The following is a 21,104-nucleotide window of genomic DNA, read 5'->3' on the forward strand; positions in this document are numbered from 1 at the left end:
GAGACAGAGAGACAGGAAGAGAAGCTGGGAGAGATTGAGCCTGGGTTCCATACTCCTAGCTGCTGGTCGTGTGGCTGCTGGTCTAGCTAGCTTCTTGACTCAGCTGCACACATTGCTATCGCCGATTCCCTTCCACCTCCGATCTTTCTTCACTGAGAATAAAGACTGATGATTTTCCCCTAACCTGAATTCCTGACTCCGGCTGATTTTAAAATACGCGGTCTTCACAGACAATCAGTCATAATATTCCAGAAAGCAAAAGACACAGGCTTTCAGCCAATAAGAACTGACCTGGCAAAATTGAATATAACTTTACATGGAAAAACATGGTCCATTAATCAAACAGAAAACTTCCAAGAATTCCTGATGAAAAGACAAGAGCTATGTAGAGATTTTGAAGTTCAAATACAGGGGTTAAGAGACAAAAAGTAAAAACTATAGAATGATGATAAAGGACTAAGCAAGAATAAATTACTAATTCTAATATGGAAGATGATACGTGTGTTCCCTCTTGAATCCCATAATCATCAGGGTCATAAAGAAAATCTAAATGAAGCCAGGGAGTAATTCTGTTACGTCTTGATCATTTTTAAAAAAGAATAGAAATTTAGGAAATGAAGAATACATCAGGAAAAGCAGGGAAAAGGAAGGTTTGGGACAATTATCTCACATAATCAGAGGGTAAAAGTAAATATCTATGCAAATGAGGAGATGGGGGGAGTAGCTGACACTCAAATCTATCATCTGAACTGGCTAAAGAAGGGAATACATATATATTTATATCTACATAGATATAGATATGGGTATAAAAATTAATTTGATTCAACTGGGAAATAAAAGAGAAAGAGGAAAAGGTTTATGACAGAATCAGAAGGTTAGCGGACTAATATTATTTCTAAGCAAAACACACTAGAACAAAAGAATGTATAAAAATATTTATAGTTCTTTTTGAGGGGGCAAAAATGGGAATCTGCAGGGATTTCCATAAATTAGGAAATGACTGCACAAATTATGATATATAAATGTGATGAAATATTATTGTACTATAAGAAATGAGTTAAATGGCTTCAGAGAAACTTGGAAAACTTGTATGAAATGATGCAGAATGAAGTGAATTGAATAAGAATAATTTATATAATGACAACAACATGGTGAATATATACAAACTTGAAAGAATTAGGAATTTTGATCAGTGTGATGCTGCCTACTTCCTGATATAGAGATGAGGAACTCACAACCAAGGAGACAACTTTTTTCTTTTGACATGGTCAATGCAGAAATTTATTTTCCTTGAATTTATATGCTTGCAAAAAGGATTTAATTTTTCTTTTGTTTTTAATGGGTGTTAGAGGTGGGAAAGAAGTTCAATTTTTACTGATTAAAAACAATAAAATATAATTTTAAAGAGATAATATTCTTACCTGAAATATATCTGTCATGTGCTAAAGAAATTAGTGGTACATCGACTTTTCCTATGTAAGTATTCTCCTGGGTGTCACTATCATCAAATACATAGAAACTCAGACACTCTGACTTGAGGTATCTATCCAAGTTCTTGTTCATTGGCACCGGGAAGCACATGTGATCATCAAATTGGGGATCATTGCTGTTTGGAATGATAGCTGTATCATGGTCTGCAAAATCAAAGAACTTGTATACAACATATGGATTTGGCTGCATGTGACTTTTGGTTGCTTCAGACTTTAAGTTGCTACAGCATTTTATTGTGATATGGAGTTCATTTAAGTTGTCATCTGAAGTAAGGCCAAGATGAGCAGTTTTGGGTATCTGCTAAATGGAAAAATACATATTTAAATCATAATACAACTAAAATATAAAGTGGCTGTCAAATCCAAAATATAATCATCGTTAATACATACATATGTGGAATAATTTCATAATTAATGTCTCTAAAATAATAAGATGTTGACATTTAGGAAGAAATAATGTCTTCTTTAATGTTTTTAGTTGTAAATAGGGAGTCACATTAAGTGGCCATGCTGGGCATGCAACAAATTAGGAAGGATGAGTATATACTGAAAATTTACTATAGCAAAATAAAGCTTCTAATAGTTAATCTGATACACACACATATATACATAGATACACATACACATACATACATACATACATATATATATATATATATATATCTTTAAAAATATACAAAAGCATTAAGTGTGTTACATGGTCAATGCAAGCATAAATAGTAAGCAAAGTAAAAGAAACAAATAAAAAACTCCAACTCCAGCAACTTCTCGTCTAAGTCTTCCCTTGTCTCCTCCTTACCTCTCCAATCTGCTCCATGTTGCAGAAGTTATAGAGCAGAAAGAACAAACTGGCACTTTATAGTTCCAGGATTTGAGCCTTTTAATACTTTCCCAAGGTACCAGATCTCTATTTGTCACACTAAAAACTGACCTAATTTGAGAAGTTCTATTTCCTTCCTGTAGGTTATCTGGCTTTTTGAAATGTACAAAAAGCTAAGGGATGCTTCCCAGAAAAGGGTCTATGATTAAACTTATTTGGCAAAAAGAAAAGTGTACACAGGGATATTTTCTGTTGTATACAGCTTAAAAGGAACTATGAAGAGAAACTGAGATCTTTTTAAAAGTTTCCCAGAGAAGGAATTACTAGAACCAGCAACTGGGTCTGTTTCTTATACCTCTACTACCTGGAAGAATCTTTAACAATATTAGGTTAACATTTATAATTTAATTTATAGCAAGGATGGATAAAGTTGTTATCTGAACCTCTCTCAACTCACAAAAGGATGTAAATACTTATCAGTAACAAATATTCAACCTGAAAGGTAGAAATGGATTTCCTTCTCTTATTTTTTTTTATTATTATTATTTTTTTTTTAAAATAGCCTTTTATTTACAGGATATATACATGGGTAACTTTATAGCATTAACAATTGCCAAACCTCTTGTTCCAATTTTTCACCTCTTACCCCCACCCCTCCCTAGATGGCAGGATGACCAGTAGATGTTAAATATATTAAAATATAACTTAGATACACAATAAGTATACATGACCAAAACATTATTTTGCTGTACAAAAAGAATCAGGCTCTGAATTATTGTACAATTAGCTTGTGAAGGAAATAAAAATGCATGTGTGCATAAATATAGGGATTGGGAATTTAATGTAATGGTTTTTAGTCATCTCCCAGAGTTATTTTTCTGGGCATAGCTAGTTCAGTTCATTACTGCTCCATTAGAAATGATTTGGTTGATCTTGTTGCTGAGGATGGCCTGATCCATCAGAACTGGTCATCATCTAGTATTGTTGTTGAAGTATATAATGATCTCCTGGTCCTGCTCATTTCACTCAGCATCAGTTCGTGTAAGTCTCTCCAGGCCTTTCTGAAATCATCCTGTTGGTCATTTCTTACAGAACAGTAATATTCCATAATTTTCATATACCACAATTTATTCAGCCATTCTCCAACTGATGGACATCCATTCAGTTTCCAGTTTCTAGCCACTACAAAAAGGGCTGCCACAAACATTCGTGCACATACAGGTCCCTTTCCCTTCTTTATAATCTCTTTGGGATATAATCCCAGTAGTAACACTGCTGGATCAAAGGGTATGCACAGTTTGATAACTTTTTGAGCATAGTTCCAAACTACTCTCCAAAATGGTTGGATTCGTTCACAACTCCACCAACAATGCATCAATGTCCCAGTTTTCCCGCCCTTCTCTTATTTTTAAGTAATTCTTTTAAAATTTATTTTTATATTCTGAATTGATTATTTTAAGGAATAAGGCTATATCAAGTGGTTTCTAATAAGTATTACCCTTATTTTTCTTCAAGATTAAAAACAACAACCACCTAAAACTTAAAATACAAACACAATTTGAGTTCTTGACCAGCTAATAAATAAAATACTCAGGGTCATTTTGTGAGGTGTTTTTGTGCTACAAAAATAAAGAAATTCCAAGGACAACCTTAATTTTATGGACATTACTATTAGGTGTGTTGTATTAAAAATTATTTATAACCTCTTTATAAATATGTCTCCTCTCCATTCACAAAATCACAATCCTTCAGTTCCTCATCATTTCGCCTTGATGTATGAATAACCTCATAACTTGTGTCCCCCTCTCAAGTCTTTTCCCTATTCCAAAGCACCCTCCATTCAGTTGCTAAGGTGATTTTTTTTTATAGCATACGTCTGACCAAAACATCTTCCTCTTCAAGGAGCTTCAATGGCTCCCTAAAACCTGAAGAATTAAATATATTTTTTCTTTGCTTTTTCACATTTTTCATACCTGATCCTTTCCTTTCTTTCCAACCTTCATATATTTTACCCTATTCCACATACCCTATAATCTGATTATACTGGCCTGCTTACAGATTCTTGCTCTCTATGCCTTTGCACTGGCCTCCTCCTGAACCTGCTCTGCTTTGAACTATATTTCTACCTTTTAATTTTCTTGGTGGACTTCAAAACTCCGCTTGAGGCCTGCCTTCTGCAGGAGGTCTTAAATCTTATTGGCACCTTCTCCAAGAGTACTTTCCATGTACTCTGTATATACCTTGCACAAATTTAGCTTTTTACAAGTTGTTTCCCCCCTTAACATGTCTACTAATGGAAGGCAGGGGCTGTTTTTGCTTTTATTTGATTCTTTACTCCTTAAATACTTATTGACCTATTGACTTAATTCTATACTGTGGCAGACTAAGTCTGAAACATCCTGATTTTTAGCAAGCACAATTAAATGCTTCTAGTTCATTTTGGAAGTCAGACAGCACCAGAGAACACTTTTTATGAACAATAATAACATGATCAGATTGTTGTTACACATTTTCACAGACAACATATATACACAAAATATAATTTTAAATCAAGGTTATTTGAATGCTAAAAGAAAAAAAATCTTTTTTGAAAACTTCTAGAATAATAATAATAAAGGAAGACTATTAGAAAAATACCTGCATCATAAAAAGGTTCTAAAAATTGCTTACCTGATGCATTTGCTCAGGTTTCTTAAAATTGGATGTTATATAGCCTAAAGCTTTTGCCCGTTCTCTATATAGCCTAATTGCTTGATCCATAGGAACTCTCAATCGGACCCAATATTCTATTGTACCATAATGTGGAATGTCTCCTTTAATTCCTACAAAAAAAATTTCACTATTTCAATATTTTTATAAATGAAAACAGATAGATACCAGTGTTAGTAATATTAGAACCAAAAATGTTATATGGAGCAGAATTATACATGCTCTGCACAAATGATGTTTGAAATGCAAATAACAGTGATGAAGACAGAAAAGCTATGCTCGCAAGAACAAATTTTACCATATGTTGAATACCCTCATGTTAAACATGCTAAGCTTTGCTTGGCATATGCCAATTTGTAATGTGAAATATAATTTAATCCTTTTTTAATATGAATGAGATAATCACATATGCTCACTCAAGTTCTTACTCTTTCTCCTGCTGTAGTAGTAATTAAGAGGCAGAGAGAACCTGAGAGGTATAGAATAAAACTCACAAAACAATAAACACATCAAAAGAACCACAGTATAGAAATATGTCAAATATATTGCTGTACATGGCTCTGCTTAGAAACAGGTGACTAAATCTCTTAATATTTCCCTTCAAAGTCCAGAATTTAATCTAATATTAAAAGTTTCTAATATTCTGTAGACAAGCTATTCTAAATATGACATTATTTTATTAAAGATATCTTTAGTATTAAAATACCAATCTGGTTAATATATTTTAGCTGTAATCATCAATTAAAGTACCAAGTGCATATCAATATTAATAGTATTTGTATTTATAAGAGATATCTGGGCCAAATATGTAGAGTGCTAATTCAGGTAAACTAAAAAATACATGATTAATGATCTAAAGGCACTTTCCACTGATGAAAGTTGACACTGATGTGGGTGTCATTGTATAAATATACATGACAGGTACATGACATGTAGCTAGACTTACCAATCAAATTTGCAGCACCAAAAATCCGACCATTCTTTTCTAGAATCTCATGGAATCTCAATTGGCAAGCAGCAACTGTTTCATAATTAGTACTATATGCCCGATGGACCTCAAGAGTGATACCATTTTTCTGTATGTACTGCAAAAAGAAGTCATTAACATGGACTATATACTGGGATGTGAAATTATACACTGGATGGAGACCAGACACAACAGGAGTTGTTTGTAGTTCAAAATCATAAAAAGCATATGTACAGAAAGTGGAAGGTTCTTGATCTCCTGATGCCTGGATAGCTTCAGATGAAAGGGTCACTTTGCTGATATGGATTTCAAATAGGTTCTCTCCTCGTTCTAAATGGACAGCTTCATTAAATTCATCTACAGGATCATCTGGCATGATTTCTGGCTTAAATATGTACTGCTTGGTGCCATAGGCAATATCCTTTAATTGGGCTGCAACAACAGAAAATTAAGTAATTAAGTCATTCTCTAAATACATTGTCTAAGTATTGACATATGAAAGGACAAACTATTCAAAGGTGGTGGCCAGTAACAAAAGAGTACCTTTTAATGCTTGTCTACAATTTCAAACTCTGTCTCTATTCCATGCTTCTACATTAGACAAAAATATTTCAATATGTCCATATCCAGTGGACATGTATATAAAAACCTTAATTATTCAAATATGGTCGAGTGCTAGTCAGCAAACAAACAAGGCCTCTGAATAGTAAAAATGTTAGTTAGCAAAACTCCGTGCCTTTTACTCCTGAAAGCATTTTGCTTGAATACAAAATTGTAATAAATTAGTTAATCTGGTTTTCTAACCCACTACAGAATAGAATCAGTGAATTTATCAACTAAACACAACAAATTTGGAAGAATATATGGAGTACAAGTGAAAATAATAGAAGGAACGAACTCTGGGCACAGATGTGGATGACATTTTCTTTTGTTCTTCATTTTAAGTAAATGCTTATAGAACTCAATGCTTTGAATCAAAAAATTTGCTTTATGCATGCGATACCTTCTAACTTCCGGATGCGTGCAGCCCTAACATCAAGGAGATGAACATACTGTTTTATTTTTAGGTCATAATCTTGTTGAAAATTTTCCAACTTCTGGGTTACTGCTTCAACTTCCATCTAAAAAGCATGATAATACTATTGATGAGAGAGTGAACAATTTGAATTCAAGATGTCATTTCCCACCCACCAAGAATACTTTCTAATTAATTAATATTCATTCACTTTTACTTAATTCAAATAAATTTGTATTTCCAGTGAAATGTCCCCATGTACACACCCTACAGGGTCTAATGGACCCTGCCTGAGTTCAGAGTGCCACTGTACTCCCAAAGAGAAATGATGATAATGAAAATCCCAAGCTGCCTCTAGTTCAGACAACTCAGAATAAACAAAACAATGCATTCATTAAATGGAACAATAATAACTGAATGCTTTTGAACGGTCTGACTTGCAGTACACTAAATAATGTAGAACACAAAGGTTCATAAAGAAATGAAAAAAGTATCTGTGTGGAGTGAGGAATTAGTGATTAGCTCACAAATTTAGGATATTAAGAAGCTGCTCTCACCCAGAAAACTGGTGACAGATTAAGAGCAAGAAATGATGAATATAAGCAGCAGAAGAGACAGTAGAAAGTTTTTTTTGGAGCTTCTAAACATATGAATTTATTAAAGAATGAATAAGAAATTGGGACCTGGCTTCTTAAGCTTTGCATTTTAACCCCAAATACAGGGGGAGACTGATTTTTTTTAAGTTCCCACCCCCCCAAATTTATTCTATTTAAAGAAACAGAATAAACAAAAAGAAAAAAACAAAAGCAATACAAAACAAAAGAGAACATTATCATGTGCCCCGCAGAATATCAGGAAGGATTCAAAATATATAACAATTTAATAATAATTAAATAAAGTATATATCTATAAACAGAAATTATATTCATGGGTGTCTGTTTTTTCTTTACTTCCTTATAAATTGCTCTTTTGTTCTCTACTGTGCACCTTACGTATTTTATTCTTTTTTCCCCCTTTCATCCTCCTACCGCTCCCAGGCAGGCTATAGTTAAGAAAGGATATATTTACATATACATATGTAAAACATATACATATGTAAATATACACATATAGATACATACACACACATCCCTCTTTCATCCCCACACCCTCAAGCAAGCTATAGTTATGAAAAGATATATTTATGTATATATACATACATACACAGTTCACATACACATATATCCCCGATACATACATGTCTTTCCTATCCTTGCTGACTCTTCCATTAATTTTTGCTCCATAATTTGGCTTACTATAATTAGCATTCTCCTACCCAGGGATCCCTCTCTTGTCTTCTTCCCTCAATCTTTGCTTTCCCATCCACCTATCCTTTCCTCTTTATTTCTTCTTAGATTTTGGAAGGTGCTATAAATGAATCCATTCCTTATGTAAGTAGGTTTTCAGAACTACGAGCCCTCCTTCCTTGTCTAATACTTCTGTGTCTATTGTTCCTCTGTACTTCTTTTGTATAACATGATTAGTAGTTACTCTGCCTTTACTCTGCCAGTCTTTCTTTGGGGCTTCCCCTATTGTTGATGTCAGTCTTAAACGTAAAACATTTTCCATGTTAAAAAAATATAAACAATTTGTCCATGTTTAAGCAGTTTGTCCATGTTGACTTCCTTAAAACTGCTCTTTGATATTGGCTCTTATGTAAAATTTTCTTTTAAGTTCGGGTTTGGGTTGATAGAAAAGTCCTGAAAATCTGCAAGTTCATTGAAGGTCTGTTTTTTTTCCCCCCCTCATTGAAAATTATAGGTATTTTTGCTGGATATGATATTTTTTGTCCACAGGCCTAGTTCTTTTGCTTGTCTGTAGATACGATTCCAAGAGCCCAGTCTTTTATTGTAGCTGCTGCTAACTCTTGTACAATTCTAATTGTAGCTCCAGCATGTTTAAATTGCTTTTTTTCTTGTTTCTTGCAAAATGTTCTCTTTGATCTGAGAGTTTTGAAATTTAGCAACAATATCTCTGTGTGTTTTTTCACAAAGGATCTCTCTGAGGTGGAGATCAAGGGATTTTTTTTTTTTTAATTTCTACTTTTCCTTCATGTTCTATCCCTTCAGGACAATTTTCTAGGATTATTTGCTATATTATTTTGTCGAGGTACTCTTTTTGGCCACAACTTTCCAGCAGTCCAATTATTCTTATATTTTCTTTTTTTTTTTGATCTGTTCTCCAGATGTGTTGTTTTTCTTATGAAATGTTTCATATTCTGTTTTATTTTCACATTCTTTATAATCTGTTTTATTGTTTCTTGGTCTCTAATAGCTTCAATGTCTCTCATTTGATTTTGAATACTTTTTTGAGTTCTATAAATTCTCTCTGGGCAAGGAATCATTTCACGTTACTCTTTGGGTAGCTTTTTTTTTTTTTAACTAAAGTGTCCTCCTCTGAAATCCCCATCTTCCCCGTTCCTCTAATATGTGTCAGTGGTGGGGTTCTTTGTCCATTCATTTTTTAAAAAATAAGAGATAATAGTGAATGAACCTCTAATCATGGGGTGGAGATGGTGCCTCAAGCTTCCCTTCAGCTCTCTACTCTGCCCAGGATCCCCAAATCACCTTCTTGCAAAGACTTACACAGCTTGCAGCATCCCTGCCCAAGGCTTCTGCACTCAAGAGAAACTTACTTCAAAATTCTTCTCCATTTAGCTCTGGTCTTTTCATTATGAATGCTTGAAAGTCCTCTGTTTTAGTGAATGTTCACTTTTCCCCCTAAAGGATTATATTCAGTTTAGCTTAATTAAGTGATTCTTGGTTATACTATTACTACTAGCTCCATTTCTCTCCAGAATGTCATATTTCATGCCCTCTGATTTTTTAATGTAGAAGCTACTAAATTTTGTGTTTGACTATGGTTTCACTCTAACTTGAATTATTTCTAGATGTTTATAATATTTTCTCTTTGAAGTGAAAGTTCTGAAATTTGGCTATAATACTGAGTTTTCCTTTTGGGAACTCTTTCAGGAAGTGATTGGTTCTGGTTCAGGAGGTGATTCAATTTCTATTTTACTCTTTGGTTCTACAATATCAGAACAGTTTTTAAAAAAAATAATTTCTTAAAAGCTGATGTCCAGGCTCTTTTATGTTTATTTATTTATTTATTTATTTTGATCATGGCTTTCAGGTAGATCAATTCTTTAAAATCATCTCTCCTGGATCTATTTTCCAGATCAATTCTTTTTAATTTTTGTATCTTGATTTCTCATAAAGGAAGTCATTATCTTCCATTTGCTCAATTCTAATTTTGGGGGGGTTATTTTCCTCAGTGAGCTTTTGTACTTCCTTTTCCATTTGGCCAATTTTGCTTTTAAAGGCATTTTCTTCATCATAAGCTTTTTGTATTTTCTTTTGCCCCATTCTTATTTTTCTTAATTTTTCCTCTATTGCTCTTACTTGATTTTCAAAATTCCTTTTGAACTCTTCCATGATCTCAGACCAATTCTTATTTTTTTGTGGAGGTTTTAGATGTAGGAGGAGCTTTAGCTTTGTTATCATTTCGAAGTGTGTATTTTGAACTTTCTTGTCACCACAGTAACTTTCTATAAGAATCTTCTGTTGTTTACTCATTTTCTGCTATTAGGCTGCTATTACTTGGGATCTGTTTCCAGGGTGGAGGATACAATATACCAAGCTTCAAAGGTTTGTGTAGCTCTTTTCAGAGATCATTTTAGTGATTTGTACTGTGATATTGTACTGCTATCCAGATATCAGTATGGGCAAAGCAACAAAGTCCTACCAGTGCCAGCAAAAAGGCCCCTGCAACATCCCTTTTGTCGGGCTGTCTGCCTCTCTCTTTTCCACCAGCTGAGTTCTTTGGAAGGTGAAGTTTCCTGTCCCAGTTGCTGCTCCTACTACAGCACTGCCATGGTTGATTCAGTAATTCCCAAAACCTAATCCTGGGCTGGGCTCCCTTCACTTCTTAGTATTCCAAACCTTTCTTGCTGAGTTGTCCTTGGCTCTGTGGGATGAAAGCTCTGAAATCACTACTTTCTGGTTTTCTGGGGCCTGTGCTGTGATTGTACTCCAGATCAACCTCAATTCATCAGATCCCTCCTGCCAACCTTCCAAGCCACCTTCGGCTGTAAATTTTTTTTTTTTTTTTTTTGTGGGTTCTGATGCTCTACAACTTTTTTTAGAGTTATTATTTAAATGTATGTGGAGGGGTCTGGAGGTGAACTAAGGGAGTCCCTATCTTGCTCTGCCATCTTGGCTCCACCTCCTCAAACCTTCCACATGCAGTACAACATTCCTTTCCCCACACAATTCCTATCTCTTCTTCCTTCTTATAATCTGCCAATTCCCTGTGAAATCTTTCAAATCCCCAAGGGGTATGCACAACTTAAGGTGGGAACTCTGGCCCAGAAAAATGTATCTCTTTCTCTTTGTGTAAGTATAATGGGAAAATAATTTAATCCTCCTGGATTGAATTTAGTTTCTTGATCTGCAAAATGAATGTACTCTCCTCTAAGTCATGACTTCTAAGGTCCTTTCTAGATATAAATCGATAATCCTATGATTCTAAATGCAAGTAGAATTTTAGTTATTTTATGTTCTATTAGGCAATTAGGCTAATATCTTAGATTGGGAGAATGTGTAAGGCTTGTTTTGTTTCCTAAATATCCTAATCACCTAGTTATAAAAAGGCCAACACCCAGGGATTTGTGGTAGTAGAGGATAAAATTAATTATCTAGCTAAATTAGAAGTATAAACCTGAAAAATGGAATTTACTTTTAAAAACAAAAAAATGATTATTATAACATCGTATAGAAAATACTCCATTTTATAATACTGATAATTGTACCTGATAATCTTTATTAATTTTATGCTGCATGATTAGCATATTTCTTGTCTTTTCCAGTTCTTGCACGGTTTCTGCATGTGTTGCCTGAAGTTCTTGAATTGATTTTTCTAGGTCCTTATTAATATCACCATCAATTTTCTCTAGAAAGGAAAGGTGTCCATTTTTCTGCTCTTTTCTAGACTAGAAGGAAAAAATTTTGTAATTTAAATCAATTCAACAATAACTTCTTATAAACCTGTTAAGTACCACAAACTTTGCTAGGCAGTGCTAAAACAAAGATGAACAAGAAAGTCTCTGCCCAAAAGTACATTATATTCTATTCAGTGAAGTGAATTCATTCTAAATAGCGAAGGAAACAACAACAGCAACAACTAACAATATTATTTATTTATACAGCTCTTACTATGTCTTAGGCACTGTGCTAAGTGTCTTACAATTATTAACTTATTTGATCTTTCCAACACCTGTGGGAAGTAGATGTAATTATTTCCTTTATTTTACAGATAAGGAAAGTGAGATAGACAAAGGGTAAGTAACTTGCTCAGGATTATAGAGCTGGAATTTACTGAGTTACTATGTCATGGAAGAGCGAGTGGATTTTTAAACATTACTGATGAAAAGACCTAGAGTTGAGAAAGAACTCTGAAACACAAAACCAAGAGTCAAGAGATACCCAGAAAGTGAAATTTTTTGAACTGGAGGAGTTATATGATAACGTCATGCTAACATTTTAGTAAAGGAAGAAGAAACACATGTTCCTTCAGAATTTTAATATCTTCTTAGGGTATGGAAGGAATTAAATAAGAAACAGAAGCCTTGAGAAAGGGAGGCATCTGTTCTGAGAGTCTGAGGAGGAGAAAGAAAAAGCAGGGTAAAAGAATGAATATGAAAGTATAGAAAGGAAAAAGAGGGTGGAACTCGCCATTTCTCTTAATTGGAGTTTATGAAAAGAGGAATGTACAAGCATTCAAGAAGGGATGGGGTGTGGGGAGTAGACATCAGTTGATGGTTTCAGAAAAAATTTGTATGAACTGATGCCAAACCAGAACTGATACAGAATCAGAATGATTCATACAATGACAAGAATACTATAAAAATGATCACCTTTCTATTTACATATCTTTTGGACAGGGTTAATGTGAAAATATGTTTTGCCTGACTATATATGTTTGTAATAGAGGTTTTGCTTTTCTTTTATTTTCAACAGGAAGACAGATGTGGGAGAGAATTTTTAAATTGACTTTTTAAAATTGAAAAGTATATAATTTAATTTTTAAAATGGCATGGAAGAAGAAGTTGGAACATCCAACATGGGAAAAAGAAAGAATCCTGGTTTAGTTAGAATGTAAAGTACATAAGGAGGTGTAATTGTGCAAGATCTAACAAATAAGTGTTTGTGATTCTAAAGGCAATAGGAAACTATTAGAATTTTTTGTGGAAAATATATTGGAGAAGAGAGGATCGAAGCAAGGAGACCAATTAGGAGGTTATGACAACCATAAGACTAAAACTAATGATGTCCTGAGCTAAGCTACCACTAATGGTGGTTGTGTGAATTTAAAGAAATGCAAAGAGTCATATTGCGGTATTCAACGAACTTTTACAACTGATTGAATACAGAGGGTGAGAGAAACAGAAGTGTGTGCTTGGGTGACTAGAAGGATGGTGGCAGCTCTGACAGAAAAAGGAAGGTACTGTTTTTTTTGGGAGGAGCTGTTATGACATGTTGAATTTGAGTTGTCCATGAAACAACTATGTGGGGATGACCAGCAGGTACTTGGTAATAATATGAGATTGACACTTAGGACAGAGGTACTGAACAAGTAGATTTAGTAGTCAACTGCATTGAGATAATAACTAAACACATGGGAAGTAATGAGATCACTAAGAGAAAATGTAGAAAGAGAAGAGAAGGTCCAGGAAAGAGACATGGAATATATTCCCCCAAAAAGAGGAAGGACAAAGGATGACCATAATTGGAGGAGGGAACAAGCACCAGGAAAGAATACTCTCATGAAAACCTAGGGGAAAAATATCCAGGAAGAAGTGGATTTCAAAAGTGCCAAACACTTTGCTGAGAAGTCAGAAAGGATAAAAACTTTTTTACAATAATAGTCACTAAAAAAATAGTCACTACATTTTGTAGTAACATATTACTGATAATCTTGAAGAAAACAATTTCAATCAAATGCTAAATAAAAAAGCCAGACTGCAAGGTGTTAAGATGTGAGCAAGAGAAAAGGAAGCAGAAACAATTGGTGTGGATATCTTTTTCTAAAAATTTGGCTGTGAAAAGAGAAGTAACAGGATGATAATGTGGTTGGGGAGTTAGGGTTAAATGAAGTTTTTTTGTTTTTTTTTTTAAAGAATGGTGGGAATTTGAGCATATTTGTAATCAGCATGGAAGGAATCTGTAGGTGAAGAAAAAATGAAGAGCAGAGAAAGAGTGATTCTTAAAGGGGCAAGCCCCTTGAGGAAATGGGAAAGAATGGGATATAAGGAGAAGAACTTATCTCATCAAATTCTCATCAAGAATTTCACCATCTACTCACTTTTCAACCCCAACAGAAATGGGATTAAGATTGGGGAAACAGAGGTGAACTGATTAGATGCTGCAATGGAGACAAAGAATAGGTTAAGGAAGGGAAAAGCACAAGGAGAAATGGAAGGAGAGGAAGTTATGATCAGATGCAGAAATTTCATCATGGAAATGGAACAATTATGGGCAATAAGATCGAGAGTATGACTAGCCTTATGAGACTGAGTTAGAGTAAAGGTATAAGTTATAGGAGTTGAGGAACAGAAAAGTTAAGGTATTTTATGGCCATTCAAATGCACAATAAATTTTTCAAGTATAAGAGCAGATATTTTTATGGTAGAAATGAAGACTGTTTTGGGGCTAGTTCTAATCCAGTGCTCTCTTAGTTCAGGTTCAATGTTGGGAAGAAAAGAGATACTTGGGAGTCTGAACAAAAGGTTAATTCTGTCCAAATATGGCAGTGACAGGAGCAAGGACACAGTGGTTCTTAGTTTTTTTTCTTTTTGTTTGTTTGTTGTTTTTTTAACTCATCCCTTCCTTATATTCATCTGTAGACATACATTTGATCAGTATGACATCAGGGAATGGTAACTTGCATGCTCTCAGGCATTTCCCAAAGTCCGAGTGCCACCAACTTCACTTTTATGTTTCAAGCCCAAAAAGGTACATCAGAGAAGCTGGAACCAACCAGACTTTGTGTGTGTGTGTGTGTGGGAGGGGAGGGAGCGGGGAGGGAACTTCAAGAATATGGAAGGTTTATGAATATAAGAGGACTCATAAAAACAGTAGTTGGTAAACAGAAATTCTAGAAAGCATAGTGGAAAAAGAAAGCAGAAGAAGTCATATAAGATGAAGAACATTTTTCACATAAGCAGGTTTCAACTGTGAATAATGGAGATTTGGAAATGAAGAGAGAGTTTGCTAACCATGACAATGGGCTGTAAAACATTCTCAATAAGTAGTGGTATCTGTGTCTCAGGTGTCAATTTGGATATAGATATCTTATACTTAAGTATAATACTTAAAATGATCTGAAATGAATATATTTTTCTTAGGTTCTTTCACAAAAAATCAAGTAACTTAGATTTGGGAGACATTTATAATATCCTTTACCCAATATCTTATTTAAGCTGTTTTTCCTGTTTATTTCTTATAAATCTATCAATGCTTACTATTTCTTATGGCACAATAGTACTCTATTAGTTATGTACCACAGTTTTTCTTTAGCTTTTCTCCAGTTGATGGACATCTACTTTGAATCCTATTCTTTGCTACTAAAAAAAAAAAAGTACTACTATTAATACTTTGAAGAGGACCAGTGATGTCTTGGCTTGAATGTGAATATGACATCATTGACATTCTTAGTGTGTATGCCTATTGCTGAGTCAAAGTTTGCAAATTTTAAAAGAAACAGAACCAGGAAAACAAAGTTTGTAACAACAAAGTAAATGGAAAGAACAACAACAACAATTTAAAATAAATGGTTTTGTTCGAATGACTAAATTTGGCTTAAGGAAGAGATATATTTAAAAAGAGAAGGTATTTCCTTATATACCTTGCAGAAATGGGGAACTGGAACACTTAAGTATAATGTCAGATTTTTTTTTAATGGGTTGTTAAGTTTTGTCAAATTACTTTGGTTCTTTTTTATTCTTTGAAATAAGAGACAACTAACTAGTTTTTCTAAAAGAACAAAAATTATCAATAAAAAGAATTTTCAAATATTACAGTGAGAAATGTGAAAGCAAAAGGTTTACTATAAATTATGTCAAGTGTTTTAAGTCTCATGTGTTAATGAATTTTGATGCTATAAAATATGCACAAAACTAAATCAGTATCATTTCTGAACTTTCTCAATTTTAATAGAAGTGAAAATGCAACATATTTTACAGATGATTAAAGCTTAATGTCCAGCCTACTATAATTAAAGATAAGGGAAAGAGCCAGCCTAAAACAGAGAAATAGATAACATGAAAACTATAATCCAATTTAGAAAGTTACCTTTATAAGCATGAGGGCTTCATTGAATTCAGTCACATCAATTTCGCATTCCTGCAACACATTTAAAGAAAAGAACATTATGAGATGATAATGAATGATAGACATACATTCCAAATACGAGAAGGCATCCTCACAAAATGATGGCTTCCTGATACCATAAATTCATAAACTAAATAACATCTTTTCATCATAGCACTTTATCTGTAAAATATAATGATCTTTTATTTTAAAGCAATAAAAATTCACCTTGCTGAAAAACTTGATGCGGTTTTTAAGCTCATCAAGCTGTTGCTTATGTTCCAGATAGCACAAGTGAAGCTCTTTATTTTCTTGAGTAAGTTTTTCTGTTTGGTCTTGAAGATAAAAAAGACATAATAAAAAGCTAAAATATAAAGTTGAATCTAAGAAATTATTTCAAATGAATTTTCCAACCTTTGATCAAGTTCTAGCTAATACTCTTTTAGCCATGGAAACTAAGGTAACAACATAATTGAGATAATATTAAAACTAGACAGGCACTAAGGGAATATGAACAAACTAACACCATATTATCAACTAAAAGTATTACTCTCTTGGTTTTTAGAAACACTTTCAACAAGAATTCATATCATATTTAGACAAATATATGTGTATGTATCTAAAATATAGGCGTATAAAACACATATCCACATGTGTGTGCATATGTATAAATACACGTGATGTATGTATATATACACAAACACAAATTCACACATATATGGAAATCAAAACTTCTGATACTTCAAAGTTATTTTAAATTTATTTTGAAATAAGCAAACATTTTGCTAAATCTAAGTTTTACTTACTTATTGTGGCTCCTGAAAGACATGAAACAAAATATCTTTTTAAAAGAAATTTTCTACTTAGTTTCTTAACTTTTAATTTTTCTCTAACTTCTTAATTTATATAATAAAGTCATTATTTGGAGTTTAAAATATGGTACTTTCCCTGTCTTTTGATCTCAGATTGCTAATCAATTATTATTCTTAGAGATTTCTTACTATAGTTTGAATTACATTCTCAATACATTAGAATAATGTAGAATATATACAAAGTTTTTAAAGTACAGCACATGCCTAAGATTGTTTTTTCAGTAATAGTAATATGTCAAATGGTCTATCCAGATTGTTTGCCAACCTACCCCAATGACCAAAAACATGTATTTATAGGTGAGAAGATTGTAACACCTTATAAACAAATACTGCTAATAGGCTATTAAAGGGCTTAAATCTTGAATTTCTTAACTAATATCTAAAGCAAGACCAGTTATTTGTTTTTCTATAACATTTTAAAAATAAATATTTTGGAAAATAAGCGAATCACTGAGCTAATAAAACTTAAACCACAACCACAATCATTGATTCATTTGATTAAAAGAAATCCAAATTACCAGTATCAATAATGAAAAAAGGTAAATTCATCTCCAATGAAGATGAAATTAAAGCAATTATATGCTAATTTTTATCTGTATCTAATTGAAATGGACAAATATTTACAAAAATATATATTTCTAGATTAACAGAAGAAGAAATACAATAACCCTACCTTGGGGGGAGGGGGGCAAACTGAATAAGCCATTAATGAGCATCCTAAGAAAAAAACTGTCAAGGAAGGAATTTCACCAAATTCCTTTTATGACATAAATATAGTGATGATACCTAAACTAAGAAGAGTAAGACCAGAATAAGAAAATTACAGACCATTTCCCCTAACATTAATACAAAAACTTTAAATAGTAAGCAAGGAGATTACAGCAATATATCACAAAGACCAAACACTACCACCACGCAGGATTTATATAGGAATTAGGAAAACTATCAGCATAATCGACCAAAACCAACAAAAATCATATTATATTTCAATAGAGGCAGAAGCTTTTGAGAAATTACAAGACTCATTCCTATTTTAAAAAAAATTAGAAAGCATAAGAATAAATGGTATTTTCTTTAAAATGACAAGTAGTATTTATTTAAAATCATTAACAAATCATTATTCTTATGAGGATAAGCTAGAAGCTTTTCCAATAAGATGAGGGGTGAAGCAAGAATGCCCATTAGCATCATCATTATTAAATACTATTGTACTAGAAATGCTAGCTATAGCAATGAGAAGAAAAAGAAACTAAAGGAATGAGAATAAGCAGTGAGAAAACAAAACTATCACTTTTCACAGATAGTATGATGGTATACCTAGATAATTGATAAAAAACAAACGTTGCAGAATATAAAATAAATTCAAATAAATCATTATCATTTCTACATATTGCCAACAAAGACCAGCAACAAGGGATAGAAAGAGAACTTCTACTTAAGATAATTATAGATAACAAAATTCTTGGTAATCTATTGCTAGGACAAAACCAGAATTATATGAACACAATTACAAAACGCTTTTTACATAATGTCAGATCCAAACAATTGGAAAATATTTATTGATCATAGATAGGCTGGACATATATAATAAAAAATAAAAATGACAATTCTTCCAAATTAATTTACTTATTCAGTGACATATCAAACAACCAAAAATAATTTTATAAACCTAGGAAAAAATGATAACAAAATTCATCTGGAAGAACTAACAATCAAGAATATCAAGGGAATCAATGAAAAAATCATGTAAAGGAAAGCTGCCTAACTATATCCAATCTCAAATTGTATTACAAAGTAGTAATCAGAAAAACAATCTGGTATTGATTAAGAAATAGTTGTAGATCAATGAATTAGATTAGGTACACAAGTCACAGTACTAGTGTTAATGCAAAGATTCAAGCTTTAGAGATAAAAACTCAGAATTTGACAAAAACTGCTGGCAAGACTAGAAAACACTTTGGCAAAAATTAGGTATAAACCAATATCTCACACTATTTATCAAGATAAATTCAAAATGGGTACATGATCTAGACAAAGGATGATATCACAAGTAAATTAGAGGAACTTGGAATATTTTATTTATCAAATCTATAGATAAGGGAAGAATTTGTGACAAAACAAAAGCTAGAGAGTATTATAAGATTTAAACTGGCTAATTCTGATTTCATTAAATTAAAGTTTTCAAATGAACAAAGTCAATGCAGCCAAGATTAAAACGGAAAACAAAAAATGGGGAAATTTTTTATAAGTTTCCTTGATAAAGACTGAATTCTCTTTTTGTTGTGGCAAAGCATTGGAAATTGAGGAAATGCCCTTCAATTGAGGAAGGACCAAGTTGTGGCACATGACTGTAATGAAATACTACTGTGCTATAAGAAATGACAAACAGGATGCTTTCAGAAATACCTGGGAAAACTCATATGAAGTAAAATGAGCAGAACCAGGAGATCATACATAATAACAACAATATCATATAATGATTAACTGTGAATGATTTATCTTTTCTCACCAATACAATAACCTAGTACAATTTCGAAGGACTTATTAAATATGCTATTTACCTCCAGAGAAAAAACTGATGGAATCTGAATGAAAGATCAACACATACTTTTTCTTATTACTTTATTCCCTTATTCACTCATTTATTTAGGTTAGTGTTTTCTTTCACAACATAGCTAATATGGAAACGTGTTTTGCATTGCTTTGTGTTTAATTCACATCAGATTGTTTACTTCTCAATGAGAGGGGAAGATGGGAAGGAAGGTAGAGAATTTGGAACTCAAAATTTTAAAAAATGTCACGTTAAATGTTAAGAATGCTAAAAATTGTTATTACATGTAATTGGAAAATTATATGAAACATTAAAAAAATAATTCTTAATGCCATTTCTATTTAGTAAGGTTTCATCTTGGTGATTATATTAATCTTTGGTGGCCTATCTAATTTAAAGTGCTTCAACAACTTTTTATTTTTTAGGTTTGGGTCTATTTAGCATGGACACCTGATCTGCCTGGCCGGTGAGGTGACAGAAAATAGTGCACTGGGCTGGGACTTAGGAAGACTGATCTTCTTGGTTCAAATCTGACCTCAGACACCTATTCTGGGCAAGTTGCTTAATGCTGTTTGCCTTAGTTCCACTTCAGTGAAATGTACTGGAGAAGGAAATGGTAAACTCCTCTGGTATCTTTTTTTTTTTTTGTTTTGTTTCCTGAGGAAATTGGGGTTAAGTGATTTGCCCATGTCACACAGCTAGTTTGTGTTAAGTGTCTGAGGCCAAATTTGAACTCAGGTCCTCCTGACTTCAGGGCTGATGTTCTATCCACTGTGCCACATAGCCGCCCCCTGTGGTATCTTTTTCAAGAAAACCCCAAATGGGGGCCACAAAGAGTCATAAACAACTAGAACAATTTAACAATGTAATCTGTGTTAGCCTTATGGAAGCTTCTCAGAATTGCAGAGTTCAACCAATCTACCATCTCTAGCTTCCCCAGTAGCAGGGATTATAGATGTGCACCATATTGCCCAGCAGCCACTTTGTTCCTATTATACTTAATTTATATTAATTATATCTTAATTATTATTAAAATACAACAAAATATTTACTTAGATTATTTTTTACATAAATGTGTGTCTAGAAAATTTTGATGACTTCTACTTTAATTCCTTTCAACTTTTTTGGTTCTGATGTCAAGCCAGTATCTAAAAAATTCAAGAAATTAAGAAGCATAGGAAATGTTAGTACTGATTGGTATGACTTTAATGAATATTTCTATTTGATTAAATTCCATAAAAGCTCAACTCTTGTGTCTCACTCTGACACACAG

General features: G+C 33.0%; 1 protein-coding gene across 4 annotated transcripts in view; it reads right to left on the reverse strand.

The window, feature by feature from the left end:
• The window catches only part of RPGRIP1L (RPGRIP1 like), a 121,316-nt gene that overhangs the window by 58,085 nt on the left and 42,127 nt on the right, over nucleotides 1–21,104 (reverse strand). For 3 of the 4 annotated variants that reach the window (XM_031954515.1, XM_012553816.3, XM_031954516.1), the window contains exons 12-18: nucleotides 16,637–16,743; nucleotides 16,391–16,441; nucleotides 11,851–12,030; nucleotides 6,990–7,107; nucleotides 5,966–6,418; nucleotides 4,981–5,132; nucleotides 1,422–1,791 (exon numbers count right to left, since the gene is read on the reverse strand). In XM_031954515.1, coding sequence (XP_031810375.1) covers nucleotides 1,422–1,791; nucleotides 4,981–5,132; nucleotides 5,966–6,418; nucleotides 6,990–7,107; nucleotides 11,851–12,030; nucleotides 16,391–16,441; nucleotides 16,637–16,743 — 1,431 coding nt within the window. The remainder of the gene's footprint in view (nucleotides 1–1,421; nucleotides 1,792–4,980; nucleotides 5,133–5,965; nucleotides 6,419–6,989; nucleotides 7,108–11,850; nucleotides 12,031–16,390; nucleotides 16,442–16,636; nucleotides 16,744–21,104) is intronic. The other variant, XM_031954517.1, reaches the window with a different exon arrangement.

Source organism: Sarcophilus harrisii, chromosome 2 (genome assembly GCF_902635505.1).
Source record: "Sarcophilus harrisii chromosome 2, mSarHar1.11, whole genome shotgun sequence".
Taxonomy (NCBI): Eukaryota; Metazoa; Chordata; class Mammalia; order Dasyuromorphia; family Dasyuridae; genus Sarcophilus; species Sarcophilus harrisii.